The sequence below is a fragment of the Corapipo altera genome, unplaced genomic scaffold (genome assembly GCF_003945725.1).
Source record: "Corapipo altera isolate COAL_440 unplaced genomic scaffold, ASM394572v1 181b, whole genome shotgun sequence".
Lineage (NCBI taxonomy): Eukaryota > Metazoa > Chordata > Aves > Passeriformes > Pipridae > Corapipo > Corapipo altera.
This window is the reverse complement of record NW_020884963.1, coordinates 1,317,691-1,332,285: the sequence shown is the minus strand read 5'-3', so window position 1 is coordinate 1,332,285 and position 14,595 is coordinate 1,317,691. Positions and strand designations below refer to the sequence as shown.

At 40.0% G+C, this 14,595-nt stretch overlaps 1 protein-coding gene across 3 annotated transcripts in view; it reads right to left on the bottom strand.

The window, feature by feature from the left end:
• Nucleotides 1-14,595, bottom strand: part of RABEP1 (rabaptin, RAB GTPase binding effector protein 1) — a 47,402-nt gene that overhangs the window by 13,758 nt on the left and 19,049 nt on the right. For all 3 annotated transcript variants that reach the window (XM_027664496.1, XM_027664497.1, XM_027664495.1), the window contains exons 3-9: nt 13,357-13,560; nt 11,993-12,153; nt 6,351-6,470; nt 4,879-5,014; nt 3,980-4,158; nt 2,953-3,078; nt 321-788 (exon numbers count right to left, since the gene is read on the bottom strand). In XM_027664496.1, the coding sequence (XP_027520297.1) occupies nt 321-788; nt 2,953-3,078; nt 3,980-4,158; nt 4,879-5,014; nt 6,351-6,470; nt 11,993-12,153; nt 13,357-13,560 (1,394 nt within the window). The remainder of the gene's footprint in view (nt 1-320; nt 789-2,952; nt 3,079-3,979; nt 4,159-4,878; nt 5,015-6,350; nt 6,471-11,992; nt 12,154-13,356; nt 13,561-14,595) is intronic.

Below are 14,595 nucleotides of genomic sequence, written 5' to 3'. Positions count from 1 at the left end.
TGGACGGGGCTTGGAGCAACCTGGGCTAGTGGAAGGTGTCCCTGCCCATGGTAGGGGGTGGGACTGGATGGTCTTTAAGGTCCCTTCCAACCCAACCCATTCTGTGACTGTGATCATGCTTTCAAAGAGCTCCCTGGAGCCCTCGGGGAGTGCTGTGGTTTCCAAGGCATTTAGGAAAAGCAGCTGTTCTTTAAGTGATGCTGAAACAAAGGGAGCAGGTTATGGTGCCCTGCTCTCTCCTTTCACACCTGGCTGTGTGTACAGCAAAGCAGGCAGAGCTTTGCCCTGGCAGGGCAGTGACAGCAGCAGTGGGGACTCACCTCCTTCTGCAGCAGGTTCCACTCGGTCTCGCTGACCAAGCGATACCCACTGGGAGACACATAAGCACTCTCCACGCCCTGGGTGACACTGGAAAGCAGGGAAGCAGTCTCTTCTTGCTCCGGTGTCATAGCTTTGATTGCTTTTTCCTGATCTTTGGTTAACATGAACCCACTTGGCATTTGCAGAGACCCAAGGGAAGCCGTATCAAAGTTCTCGGACACTGAATCCGCTCCAACGAGTGGCCCGAAATCCGACTCGTCCAGGTTCCCAGCGGATTTGGCTTTGTTGTTGTATCCTAAAGCTTTGGACTGTAAAGACCCAGATGTCCCCAGACTGTCTGTTGACTGTGCTCTCCTTAGTCCATCTTTAAACATATCAGTGTCTGATTTATTGAAAGACTCTCCAGAAGAAAGAAGCAAGTCTGCATCCAGGGAATGGACTGAGCCATGGGTGCTGTTCACCTGCACCTGGGATGGGAAAACAAGGAAGAAAAAATTACATATTCCATCTTGGTAAGGTACAAGAGGAGTGCTGGACACCAATATCAGACCTGGTAAAGGCAAATTTAAATTGTCTTTGGCAAGAACATCTGATCACTGAGCTTAAGATGGCAGAGGAAAGGACAGAGAACTGCAATGTGCCTGCTAGAATTAAAAAAAAAAAAACAAATAAAACAAGTAAAAAAGAGTCTTCCATTAACAAAATGTTTTTGTAAGAATCTGTCTTCCTGCCAGACAAGCAAGGACACAGTCACCTTCCATCTTCCAATATCTGAAACCAGATGTTTCTTCCCCTAAAGAGATAAACTTGCAATATCCCTTCTACAACTGTAACCTATACAATAGAAGGCAAATACTCCACCTTCGCTAGTAAATTCACAAGTCTTTCATAAACCAAAAAACTTCACACTAACAAAAAAATTAAATAAAGAATGATATCCTTAAAATCTACTCTATACTGACAAGTGAATGTTGTCGTTCTGTTCCTTTCTTCTGCTTTGAGCATCTCACAAAATACTGAAATATTTTCTTCACAAGATTATTTGTACATAAAATAAAATGAAAAGGGAAAAGGCTGGGCTTGAACAGAAAGGTATCCTGGGGAGGGCCAGCACCAGAAGTCACACAAACTGTCCTGTGATGTGTCTGAGGCACATTAAGTCTCTTGATCTATTTTTATTTTTTGTAGCACTGAAAAGAGAGCAGCAAGGCTTTATTTAAAAAGCATATGACTGCTTTCAAAATACCTTCCAATATATTATGTACTTTTGCTTTGCCATCAGACACAGGAAGAAAATAACACTGAAAACCAGCCTCTTGAGAAAAATTATCACTTCTGAAATAAGTCCAGCACAGACCAGCAGGCTGCTGGCACTTCATATAGGTGCTTATAATCTATAATATATATATATTATGCACTACTGGATTATGGCTGTTGTAAATGCCTTGTTTTAATCATTTTTAGGCAATAATATTTTTATTTGCATTTATATATATGAGTTTAAGTTCATAATAAAAATGTCAAGAGAATACAGACTTACATAAAACTGTATATTCAGACAACAACTGTTTGGTGATAACCAAAAAAAGATCAACAAATCATCTGTTTGTATTGCAAAGTGCCCCACAGAGAAGGGCTCAGAACTCAAATTATGACAAGTTGTAAGGACATGATGGACAATATGATTCATTGCCACACATCAAACATACTCTGTACAGTTAAAAAGGTCATAAATAACAACAAAACCAAAAACATACAGTAAACCAAAACACTCTAGAAACTAAGCCCTTTCTCAAAATGTAAAATTTGCCATTATATTTAATTCTAGGAATTGTACAGATGTTTGTGATTAAGGGGCTAAAGCATATCCAAGGAACTGAGATTAAAGAAAACATCAGAAGATAAATTTTTTGTTGACCAGCAACGTGTCTCATTTGCATATTTGGGTACAGAAGGGTCAGTTTACAACTTTACAGCAGTTGTAATGGAAAGTTGTGTCCTGACTGTAGGATGAAAGGTAGAACTGGATCTCAGCTACATTTAGATGCTATTTCTGCATTCTGAACTGTTATAAATCCTTGATAAAAATTAAGAGCAGACTCTAGAAGTATACAGGTTTAAACCAGGATAAATACTGGCTCACTCTGCGAACTCTCAAGTCTCCTGAAGCTTAAATAAACTTCTGTAGCACAAAAACTTAGTGAGTTTTTATTAATTTTTCCTTCTTTTGACTTACAAAACCAAAACGGACCCTGTGAAATGGTAAGTACAGAATTCAACAAGTAGGTTAGCAAAGCAGCCACAACACCACTTGCTGAATGTTCAGATATAATTGGCATAATTCTGAATATTTAGGTGTGTTAGAACATGCTTATAAAGCCCAAGAAAATGTAACAGCAGTTCACATCCAGAATGCAAAATGTAAATTACCATTTTTAAGGACACCTCTCAGGATTGTGCAGTGTTGTCTTCCAATCTTTATTAGAAGTTATATATTCAAGTACACCTCCAAGGAGTTTTTATTGCTTAATAAGAATTAGAAGCTACAGAGAATGAAGGACACTAACTCTGCACTTGCATTTGCAATGAGCACCCTGAGGAATGTGCAAGTGAAAGATCCAGTGGTTTTACCTCTTCATTAGAGAGCTGGGTAAGGGTTTCCTCAGGGGCCAGAGAACATGAAGCTTTTGTTTCATCATCTGAATCTTTCTGCTTCTCTTCCTTTGTCTTGCTAAGCCTTTGCTGATCATCTTCTTCCTAGAAATCAGTGGTCAATGGAGAATGCAAATAAAATGGGATTCAATTTTGCCACAGCAGTCATGACATCAGCTTTCATGATAAACTAAGCTACAAAAAAGACACTGGAAAATATTTTTTGGGTTAAAAACCCCAGCGTTTATCACATAAATAGTCTTTTAGTTAAAAAATTTAGTGTTCTTTTTGCAAGGCACCCAAACTGACTTAAATGAGAACCTACTTTCCAAGCTTAGTGGCCAATTCATGTTTTAGAATAATTTTATTCAAAGAACATATTACCTAGGTGAAAATTCTTATTATAGGAATTATCAAATAAGGAACAAAACTAGCTGCTACTAGCTGTTGTACAGAATATATATATATATTTGCATCCCTGAAGGCCCATTAACAGCCATTTACAAGCATGAACTCTAAAAGTGTGAAAAGAGCAAGTGCCAAGGGAATACAAGGGAAAAGAATCCAAAGAAAGACATCATAGATCATTAAGTCATAAAGTATGTACACAATCATTTGTATAAGATAATTTAAAACCAAGGTCTTAATTTACACCTATTTGACTGGAAAAACCTAGAAAGAAGTGAAACTTGCTGTCCTGACAGCATTACCCCAGATGTTTCACCTCACAGATGACTGTTTCTTCCTTCAAGATTAATTTCTGGATATTATTACCTATTTAACTATTGGCAACATTACCTTTAAAGTTACTGTATACATTAATATTAAAATACTGGAGAGTTTCTGTTATAAAACTGCCAGGAGATTCCTGTTCGAACTGTCAGCTCGCGATCTTTGAAGTATTAACACACTTGTCTCCAACGTGTGATTTCCATACCTGTTACACCACATTAAACCTACAGCATCCCAAAAAAACAAAAAGGAAAAGAGGGAAGCAGCCAGTAACCTGATCCTTTTTTTTCAGTTCTTCCACCTGCCGGAGCTGCTCCGAGGTCAGGACGATCTCCATCCTCTGCATGTCCCTCATCAGCAAACGCTGAGACTCCAGGAACTGGTCGTTGGCTTTTTGCCACGTGTGTTTCAGCTGGTTGTGCTGCTGCCTCTCTTGCTCTAAGAGGTGGCAAACTGTGCAGAAAGAGAGTCACTCTGAACCAGAATTGTTTTAACATCTTTGCCAAAGAGATGCATTTTCGTGAATAAAAGTAGTTATTGTTCTAATCACACAGTCGGGCTCTGTTCAACAACTGTTCAGGATGAAATAAGACATTTTCTTAATTCCCAAACTTGGCTTGGGATTAGGGATGTATTACTGACAGTTAGTTTACAATTTCCCAATGAGGAGACCAACACCTCAACTCCATTCATGAGTTCTAATAGTTTATTTTTTGTAGTGATGGTTTCAAAAGACTGTCTCCTACATCCCTATTTCTTTCAGCAGCAGGTTCTGGGTTTCATTCCTCTGCACTGCCATTAACACACCCACTCCAGCACCAGCACTGACACACCTCGGGGAGCCAGATCACTGCATTATGGAAATAATGATCATAATGATACACAAATAAGACACATATAATAAGAATGAAGCTTACAATACTTTAAGAACTTAGAAATTCAACAGCATCCCTCGAGAAAATGAATGGCTCTGTTGTTTTTCTCTCTCATAAAAGAACCCCACATTCAACTCTTCAGCAAAGATTTTAAGGCCTTTCACATTTAAAAACACTGCTTCCCCCTCCCAGTTTCTTTAAATCCAAATCAAATAAGAGATGAGAAAATAATTAACAGCTATGTTGGGGGTTGAATCCTTAAGTAAAAAGAATGAGAGGTTTATTATTAGGGAGGTACCTTCATGGAGTTCTTTCCGCAGCTTCTCTGCATCTTCCTGCAAGACTGATTTCTGTGTGTTGAGAACAGCCACATACATCTCCAAGTCTGTCCTGCATGACTTCTCAGCTTCCAAATAGTGGTTTAGTTCTTTAACCTGAATAAAAACAGGGAAAATCAACCATCCCAGTCTGGGGACACTCTCAGGAATTTCCTTCTTGTTAGAAGTGACAGTGTCGCCTGTTCAGGTAGTGGATGGGTGCTGAAAGGTAAGTTTGTTTCTAGAAATCACAAATATTCAACTTGCACAGTGCTTGTATTTATTTCTGAACACATTACTCATTAAAATTCTGCTAAGTATAACCCATCAGTGTATCACAGTTATAACAGCTGGATCACAACACCACTGAGATGGCAAAGGGGCAAAATATCTCAGGAAAGCAGACAGAGAAGCAATTCCTTAATTAGTGCTGATAAGCCAACAAATAAATAGGATGTAGAGATGGTTTAAAATAGAGTAATAACAGTAGTCAGAAAACAGGACTATGGGGCAAGCTTGAGCTGAGCCTAAGAAGAGAGAAAACTTAGGGACAGACAAGAAAAGAAACATTCCAACTCATGAAACACTGTTGCAAAAAGAAAGGAAATCTGTCAGCGAAAAGCAATTATTTCAAGAAATACTGAAGAAATATATTCAGATTGTTTTCTTCTTGTTTTTTAAATAGCAAAGCTAACAAAGAACTAACAAAGTCCTGCAGAGGCTGAAGAAGCTCTGGTGAGAACCTTTGAAGACAGGGTTACCTAAACATCTGTCAGACGTGATGGAGAAACAGATCCCATCTTGGAACAAGGAACAACAGTGAAAGATCTCTTTATGGCACTATTCAGTTTTATGGTTTGCTGAGTCACAAATCACAGGAGGTTTTATCTTGGAGGAAACAAAAGCCTTCAGGCAGTTCCTAACTGGCTGCACAGAGCTGCTGTTCCATCTCCCTCACCACAGGCCGGGAGGTGCTGGCGCCAGCCCAGAGCTCAGGACAGCCCTTGGGCTCTGACTGTCACTGACAGTGGGACAGCTTCTTCTGCCCCAGGACACCAAGTCTTCCATCTGCTACAGCCTTTAAGCCTTTGTGATGGAAAAATCTGACTTCCAGAGTCTCTGTGGCTCCAAGTGTGACAATAAGCTAAAGGCCAGGCTGCCGGACAGGTGCAAAGCAGGTATTTTTCCTGGAGTTTTTTCTATTATAGACCTAAAGCTGTACAATTTACTCTGAGCACAGATCACACACACAGACACACTGCCAACCCCCAAAACAAAGACTGAAAAAAATATATATAGGCTAAATACGCCATTTGAGCTACAGGAGACAAGATGTATGGGGCATGAAGAGTTTCACAAGACACACTTTTTCTCTCTTACAAAATTTGACTTATCTGCACCAAATTAGCATGTTGCAGGATATAAACAGGATCCAGTTACAGCTCCACCTCACCTTGGATGCTTCCAGCTCTTTGATTTTTTCTTCAGCTTCTCCCAGTTTCTCCTTGAGGGCTGCAATCTCCTTCTCCATGGGCATCACAACCGAACGCAGCTTCTCAGCATCTTCCTGGGCCTGGAGTTGGGGCAATAAAATGTAACACATCATCACCACAGTTTTCACCACAACAGTTTCCATTACTGGAGACATTTGGAGAAAATCTCTATATCAACCAAAAAAGCTGACTGAACTTCCACTTTCACTCCCACTGCTGTTTATTTACTTCTGCAGCCACCTCTGTGACAACAGGCTGATATTACTCCGTTCACAGAAGGCCACTGAATTTTAAATCCATGTATGGATTAGGCCATGAATATCTGCTTCAGAAGAGAATGTTAGCAAATCTATCACCCTTGACACCTGAGAGAAAATTTATGGATTAAGCATTTCACTTTTCTGTTATTAAAGGCCTAACTGTCCTGCAACCTGCTGCCACAGAGCACATATAAAAAACCCCAAAAGAACTGCATGGTGAGGCACTGGCCATGCAGTTGCTTACTCAGGAAATTAAAAGCAAAAGGATCTGCAAAATGACACACAGTATAGCTTGATTCTGTTTTGGAAGATCATTTTTCAGCTTTAAATTACTCCTGATGTAACATCATGTTTTGGTGCAACTGTACTGGGTATTTCAAAATATATAGAGAGAATTTATCAAAAACCCCATGATTTTTTCAAAAAGTAGTTCTGAAAGATCAAACAGCAACAGAATTAAAGGACTGATACAAGGAAAGAGAAAAAAAAAGAGAAAGAGTCAGGTAAAAATCACGAGAATTAAAATGAGAAATAACACTCAGTGTTCAAATCCAGAACTGCACATGTCAAAGGGTGGCCCTGACATCTCCATTTCTGAAATGCTCTGTCTTTCCTTTCCTTTTCCTGTCCTTTCCTGTCTTCTGCAACATTTTGTCACTGCTGGAGTACCAATAAAATCCGTGAGCAAAGCAAGGGACGTCACAGGGCAGGGAATTCAATACCAGGGACATGTGACTGTCACATGCACAGCCAGACCTGTCACTTGCAGCCAGCAACCCATCAGTCACAATTTTTGAACAGATGGGAGCAGGAGTTCCACTTCAAAGAGTGCTTTATAGTTCATTTATTGTATCACTTCCATTCATTTAATGCTACCTCTAGCTGGCTCATATAGACTAAAAATAGCCCAACATTTTCTGGACTGTTGAACGTGCTTTTTTCTAATTATTCTTGATAACTGCAGGAATATTTCACTGCCAGTCTGGTTTCACATGGTTCAACACTGAGCACAGAGCAACAAATATGTCCATGATGGAACTCATCAGTTCAGAGAAATAGCCAGAAAGTTCTCTGAAAGCAAAACCAGACTGTGAACAGCGACCAACTGGAAAGAAAAAAACTGTATCAAATGCCACTTAAAGAAAAATTACTCCAGCTTTTACTGCTTGGTAAATGGAGCTGAAGTTTGTTGACACTGTGGTTGCAACATATTGTAAGGATCCATATTAAAGGTCAGTGCTGAGAACTCAGAACAGCTGATACCTGCTAACAAAAGGAGTGCTGGTCACTGGGTCTGCTCTTGGAGGTGAAGAAGAATTACTGAGATGCCCAAATTGAGGTTAAAATTCCCACTCAACCTTTTAGTAAAAGGAGAGTATCTATCCTGTTGAAAAATGCTACTTAAAGATTCTGTTACATGTGGCAAGAGGTGCAGCAGCATCACATTTCCTGTGCTAAAAGGTGTTATTCAGACTCCTCCAGGAGGTGTGATCCTTGAAATGTTTATTTCCTTCTAACATTTTGTCAAACTAACTTGGCTGTCCAAGGCCATGGTTTTACATATGATCATATTTACTCACTCCTTAATCAAAAATCAAGAGGCCAAACCACTTCTGCCCCAGCAAAGCCTGCTTCCCTCAGCACGGCAGCTGCAGAACATGCTGTGAGGGATCTCCAGACCACAGCATGAAGATGATTCCATGGAGAGAACATGCTAAAAATGAGTCCAAGCCATTTTCAGGGGAACAAAAGCCTGACTGGAGAAATCCCAGGTAACATTACATCTGAGTTTGTTCCTTAAAAACGGGACAAGCGGAAAACACACAGACACAATTTGAGAATTTCTCTTTAAAGCAAGACTAAAGCATTTATCCTCTAAATTTATTCCACTGTTCTTTATCATTACCAACTAAAGTAGTTTACTGTGTATCAGATTTTATGGCCAACTCTCTCACAGAAATCAGATTACTCTCCCCTTCCAATTTCCCCTCTCCTAAGCAATAAGCACAACTTCAGAACAGAAGGTTTGTCCCTTCTTGCTCTCTCTGTATGGAAAATACCTGCTCTGCAGACTCCTGCTACTCAGAGTTTGACACAACTGTGCTAAGAAGAGTATTTATATTCACCACAGCTCCAACAGCAAAACAGATCCTTTCCTGAATCAGAAAATGAGGTCTGACTTTAAAAAGAGTAGCTAAAATTTGCCAGTGGGCAACTCATCCCCAGCACGTCATTATCCAGGGGGAGCCCAGTCATTCCCAGAGAAGAACTTGCATGGAAGTACCTGCTGCTATGGTGGATTGCTTTTAGCATCTGTAAAAACAAAAAAAACCCAAACCTTTTTGGTATCACAACCCAACAGGAAAATAGATTTTTATAAATCATCAATAAGTTTCCTGAAAGATGAGTGTTAAGCATGTTAATCACTAGGCCAAGGTATTTACCTTTTTTGACTTGGGAAGGGAGATAAATAATACAAAGTTTTCAGCATAGATTTCTTAGAAATCATTGCTTTATGATAAAAACCATTGAACACAGAATTTTTCCACAGAAATTAGCAACCTGAAATATATTTACATGGAAAAGCAAAACAGTTGCTTCCAGACAAGGGCACGTGTCCCACCAGACATGCTCCCTGTGATGCTCAGGAATGCCAAATACCAGGTTTGCAGGAGAGACTGGGATACCTCTGGCAAAGTGGTCACATCTAATAAATACAACCCAAAACAGGGTGCTCACCAAAATATTGCCCATCCACTCCAAGCGCTCCCAAATCAGGACAAACAACATGTACCCTGGAAGTCTGAAACCCCAAATCTGTGCCCTCAACCAAATTAACTAACTTAAAATTCAGAGAGCTATTTACAGAATTTATAAATGCTTTTGTTGACTTCTCTTTCAGGGGAAAAAAGTATGCAGGCAATAAACATAACTGTTAGCAAATATGTGGGCACGGTATTAAATTCCATGGGTTTTCCTTGTAGTTTAAATGAATTTTATAGTGAAATTGAACACAACTGAACAGAGATATTATCCAGTGCCCTGGACAGAAACACATGCCTCACAATCATGTCTCTGGTCTGCTCATTCTTCTCACCTCAGCTCCCATTGAGAATTCTAGATGATGGTATGGTTTCCTGACAGTTTTAAGAAATGTGATATATTATCTGCTGGTACAGCATCTACTTATAACCCAGAGAGAAAAGTACTTTGTTTTATTTTTTTACTCCTTTGTGGATTCCTTAGAACTGGTTACAAGATGAAGGTATTTTTAAAAGCTCTCTTCAAGTTCATGCTTTGCTTTTCCATAAAATAAATCCACCCTTATAACGGAGCATTATGAAGATGGAGGATAAATAGAACACTGCTGGCTGGAAATGCCATTTTGCAGGAGGAATTGATCACAAGTCTTCAAATAGCACATCCCAAGTGATCAAGAAAATTCCTCTTTTCACACTGACTGCTGACACATGAATATTCACTATTTCCCTGGCCAAACAGAGTTTTTTATGGGCTTGGGATTTGCTTGTTTGTTTTTTAGGTAAAATCAAATGTCCTTTTCCTAATTCTGATCTAATTCTTAGTCTCCCTGAGGAAAAACCTCACAGGTTTAATAATGACAAAGAAGATTAAAACCCTGTGCAAAGTAGTTTAAGCAATTATTTCAAGCTGTACTCTGAAGACCAGATTTCCCCCTCCCCCCTATTACATAAAGTACATGTTCCTCTGCTTTACAGGCCTAGAAAGCTTTCCCAGCTGTATTACTCAGAGATTAATAAACTGATCATCTTTTCCTTTAGGACCACCAGGGATATTTATTTCACTTTTAAAAGGGGTATAGTTGAAAAAACACTATTTATCTGCTATTCTAAACTTCTATACTGAAGCCACTGAGTTCAGGTGAGCTGTGCTGTCACGTCAGCAGCTTGCAACTCCAACTTACATGATCAGTGAATTCAGATGAAAAATCTGAATCAGTTGAGAGAGATTGTTTTCTGAAAATGCTTATTGGCAGTTGGTTGGGGCTGCACTGCCAGGACTGGGTTGTTTGTACAAGACTCACCACACTGGTCCCACTCAGAACCTTCCTTCCAGCTTCAACCAAAGTCTTTTTTCGCTTAATAAGGCTAAAACCTTCTCTTAAAAACAGTTTGTGTCTTACAATTCCAGTGGCAGCCCTTCTGTTGACACAACACTGGCAAACAGGCTTCACCCTGACTCTTGCCTCTGGAAATCAGGACAACATGAAGAGCAGTCCCACTGAGCAGCAACAGCAATTATGCAACTACAACAGTCAAGAATCTCTTCTAAGTCTCAGAAAAAGAATTCCATTTTGCAACACTAACACTGCTTGCTTGCTACAACACAGTACAAATAGCTAAAATGCTTCTTATGTGGAATGCTTGTGATATTCAATACTACACTTCTGCTGCTGACAGCCAGCAGAAACAGAGAAATGCAGTGATGTGGCAGATTATCAGATGTTGATCTACTCCCTTATTGAATTCATTGCTTTAAAATTGTCTTACAACAAGTTGAAGACTACTGTAAGCTTACTGGGAAGACAAATTCACTTAAATGCAAGTTTTTATAACAAGATAAACAAAGATTACAAAACATTGACCTATTATGACAGGTTCAATTTCCTTCCTGCCTGAAACACAACAAATCTTCAACCTCAACAGACAAAATAAAATCCAAACTCAAGGCAAGGCACCTCTATCTACTTCTATGAAGTTTTCTTAGTCATGGATCTTTGAACAACTACAACAATATGTGTCCATACTCCAGGGCAATTATTTTTCACCATCCAGAGCCTGTTGTTTTGTGACAGCACAGTTCTGTGCTTCACAGGAAGCCAGCAGTGCTGTGATGCACAAAGATGGTTTAATTTAGAGAAAAGGCATTTTAGATATTTTGAGGTTTTTAATGGGCACAGTAAATTCATAAGATCCCAGAAAAGGAATATATGTGCAGAAGTGAAAAGGGAATTTTATAAAACTGCAGTCAATGCAGAAAAATCTGAAGGTGGTTTTACTTGAGCTCATTTGACATTATGACAAGGGACTTCACGAGCCCACCTGCTTTTACAAGCTGAAGGCAAAACTTTGTCATCTTCTCAGGTACAATCCTCTCACTGAACCCACATGATTGGGTACAATACCCTTATGGAATCAGATGCAGGATCAGGTCACGATGACTTCCATGAACAAAGGTTGGAAGTTGGCAGAACGAGGCCCATGTGAACAGCTGAGGAGTTACAGCAGGCGTGGAAATGAACTCATGTGGAACACCACAAGTGTGTCTTCAAAGAGAAACTGAAGAACTAGATTTCAATGTACCTTTTTCATTTCATTTTCCAGGTTTTCTTCCTCCTGCCCTTCAGACAGTCGCCGCCTCAACTCGGCAATTTCCCGTTCCACGTTCTCCCGGTATTGGTTCCACTGAGCTCGTTCCTGCTCCAACCTGTGGTGATACTGGAGCTCATAGTCACGAACAGTCTCTATAAAACAGCATTTGCAAAACTTATTTTCAATGTAAGTTAAAGAACAGAGCTTTAGGAGCTTCATCTGCAACCAGCCAATGATTTATTATAATTGGTCAAAACCAGGACAACCAAAAACTCTCCCTTCCCTTTGATTCTTGCCCCTAAATCCAAATTCATAAGTAAAAAGTCCAAAGGAACCGAATCTCAATTTGTAGCAACACTAGAACACAAAGAAACAAGCCCTCAAATCCGTGTAACTCTTAATTTCAAAGTAATTGTAAAATGCAATGTAAATGTACATGACTATCATCCCATTTAGGAGCTCATTTTGTACCTCCAAGCACATCATGCAAACAAACCACCAAAACCTTACTTATTTACTCCAAAATGCAAAGAAACTAAAACTTCTCACATGGCTTTCATTTCCCTATGATTAACAGTTCCCCCTCAGGTAAGGAGCTGTGTTTACACAGGGACAGCAGCTGGCACAACCGAGCCTTAATCTAGGTTCATGTATCTATGCAGAGCATAAATAAACAGACTTTTGTGTACTCAATATACATGAAGGTTTGTCTTTTCCAGGTGAAAAGCATAATCAGGTGATGGAAGAACTGCCTACAGCCAACAGGCTCAGGGTAGTGTGATCCTGTTTGTGAACCTTTAAGACAACAGGCAGCTGTGGCAACAGTCTGTCCCCAGTTTATATCCTGCATTTTGCTCTTTGCACTCAGAAATGTCTCAGAAATGCCAACAGCTGTACAACATGCAAATGTAAAGAAGAAAAGAACCCAGGACCAATCCAGAGCAGCATGTGCAGTCACTAGCCTGGGGAAAAGCCCACCTGGCTGTGTGAGAGCAGAACTATGTTCACACAGAAGAGAGTCGTGCTGTCAGCCTAAAGCTGTTTTCAGACTTGTCAAATTACAAGCATCACACTTCTATCTTCATGGAAGGATGAAGTATCACATTCATAGTCCCCCAAAGATGCTTTGCATATACATGAGAGTTGCTATTGCCATGATTCCTTCTAAATTCTATCCTTGTGTTAACAGAATAGAACCAGCAAGTTCCTCCTCACACACTTGGGAGCTGCACTTCATCCGGCACTTCTGCAGCCCCGTTTCCCAAGCCATGACAAGCAGTCATCCACATCCCATGCAAAAGCAGGCACAAATCCCTGAAGAGGTGGCTGATCTCAGCAGCTTGCCTGCCTGTTACCTTTCATAATGGCCTGTAGTGAAGCTACTTCTTCTTGCCACTGTCTCTTCACCTCATCGATGGCCTCCTGCTTGGTGGTCTCTGACACTGTAGCTATTGCTTTGATGTTCTCCATCTCTGCATGAGCTTCCATCAGCTGGGTCCTCAGCTGGCCCAGATCATCCTGGGCTGCCTGCAGCACTGCATTCTGTCTTTTCAGGTCCTCTGAAAGAAGGATTCCATATATTTAGCTTGATTAATAAATTCAACCTGAAGAGTATCCCTAGTTGCTATGGCAAAGAACAGTGCAGTGATATTAAAACATCTACCATAATAACTGCACAAAAGTTGGCAGGTATCTTTAGGGAATGTTATTTCTTGGCTTTGCTTGCCCTTATTTTTATTAAAGAACTATATTCTCATGGATACAGTCACAAAGCAGACACTGCAGATATAACCTAAGACCCAATATCCCTGATGGAAGTCAACTATGCTTTTATTTAGTTCTCTTTATTTAACTCATTCTGGTAAAGAATCTTGAAAAGGTAAGAAAAAGAGGAACACAGTCTTTCCCCCACTTCTGGCACCAACTTGGTTCTGAATCTGGATAGAACATTTCATATTTCTTGAACAGAAACTCTCTGTGACCACTTCATGGAGCCCCCACAAGAAAACTCTTCAGGCTAATTTGCTCTTTACCATGACTTTGCTAACACTGAGCTTCTACTAATAAAAGGGATACATTCAGTGGAACACCCACTATTTCTCCAATTGTTGCAACTACAAACAGAAATTAAACTAATTTCATATTATCCTCCTGAGTTTTCAGTTAATCTGAAACAAACAGCTCTGGAAGATCTATATTATACAATGAATTCCAAAAGCACTAGCACAAAATACAGTTTTGTGTTAGCCTGTTTCACTTTTAGCTGAAACATCTGGCCAATGCACAACAAACACCAAGCTACCTCCAGGTACTTCCCTCAGTGCCAAAAATCAATCCTGGTGCTCCCACCCCTTGAGAGAGGATATGGAACCCAGAGCTAATCAGGTACTTAAAAGGGCATTAATCCTTGTCTAAAAAAAACAAGTCTCTGTAGCATCTGTATTATTTAGTTTTCAAACAACACTATTAAGGATGGGTTGCAACAGTCCCAAAGTACATTTAGGAAAGGGTCTGGGAGACAGGGAAGTAGAAAAAGAAAGGAAAGTAATTGCTTGTATATTCTCCTCTGGTGTCCCTTCACTTCAGTACATGTC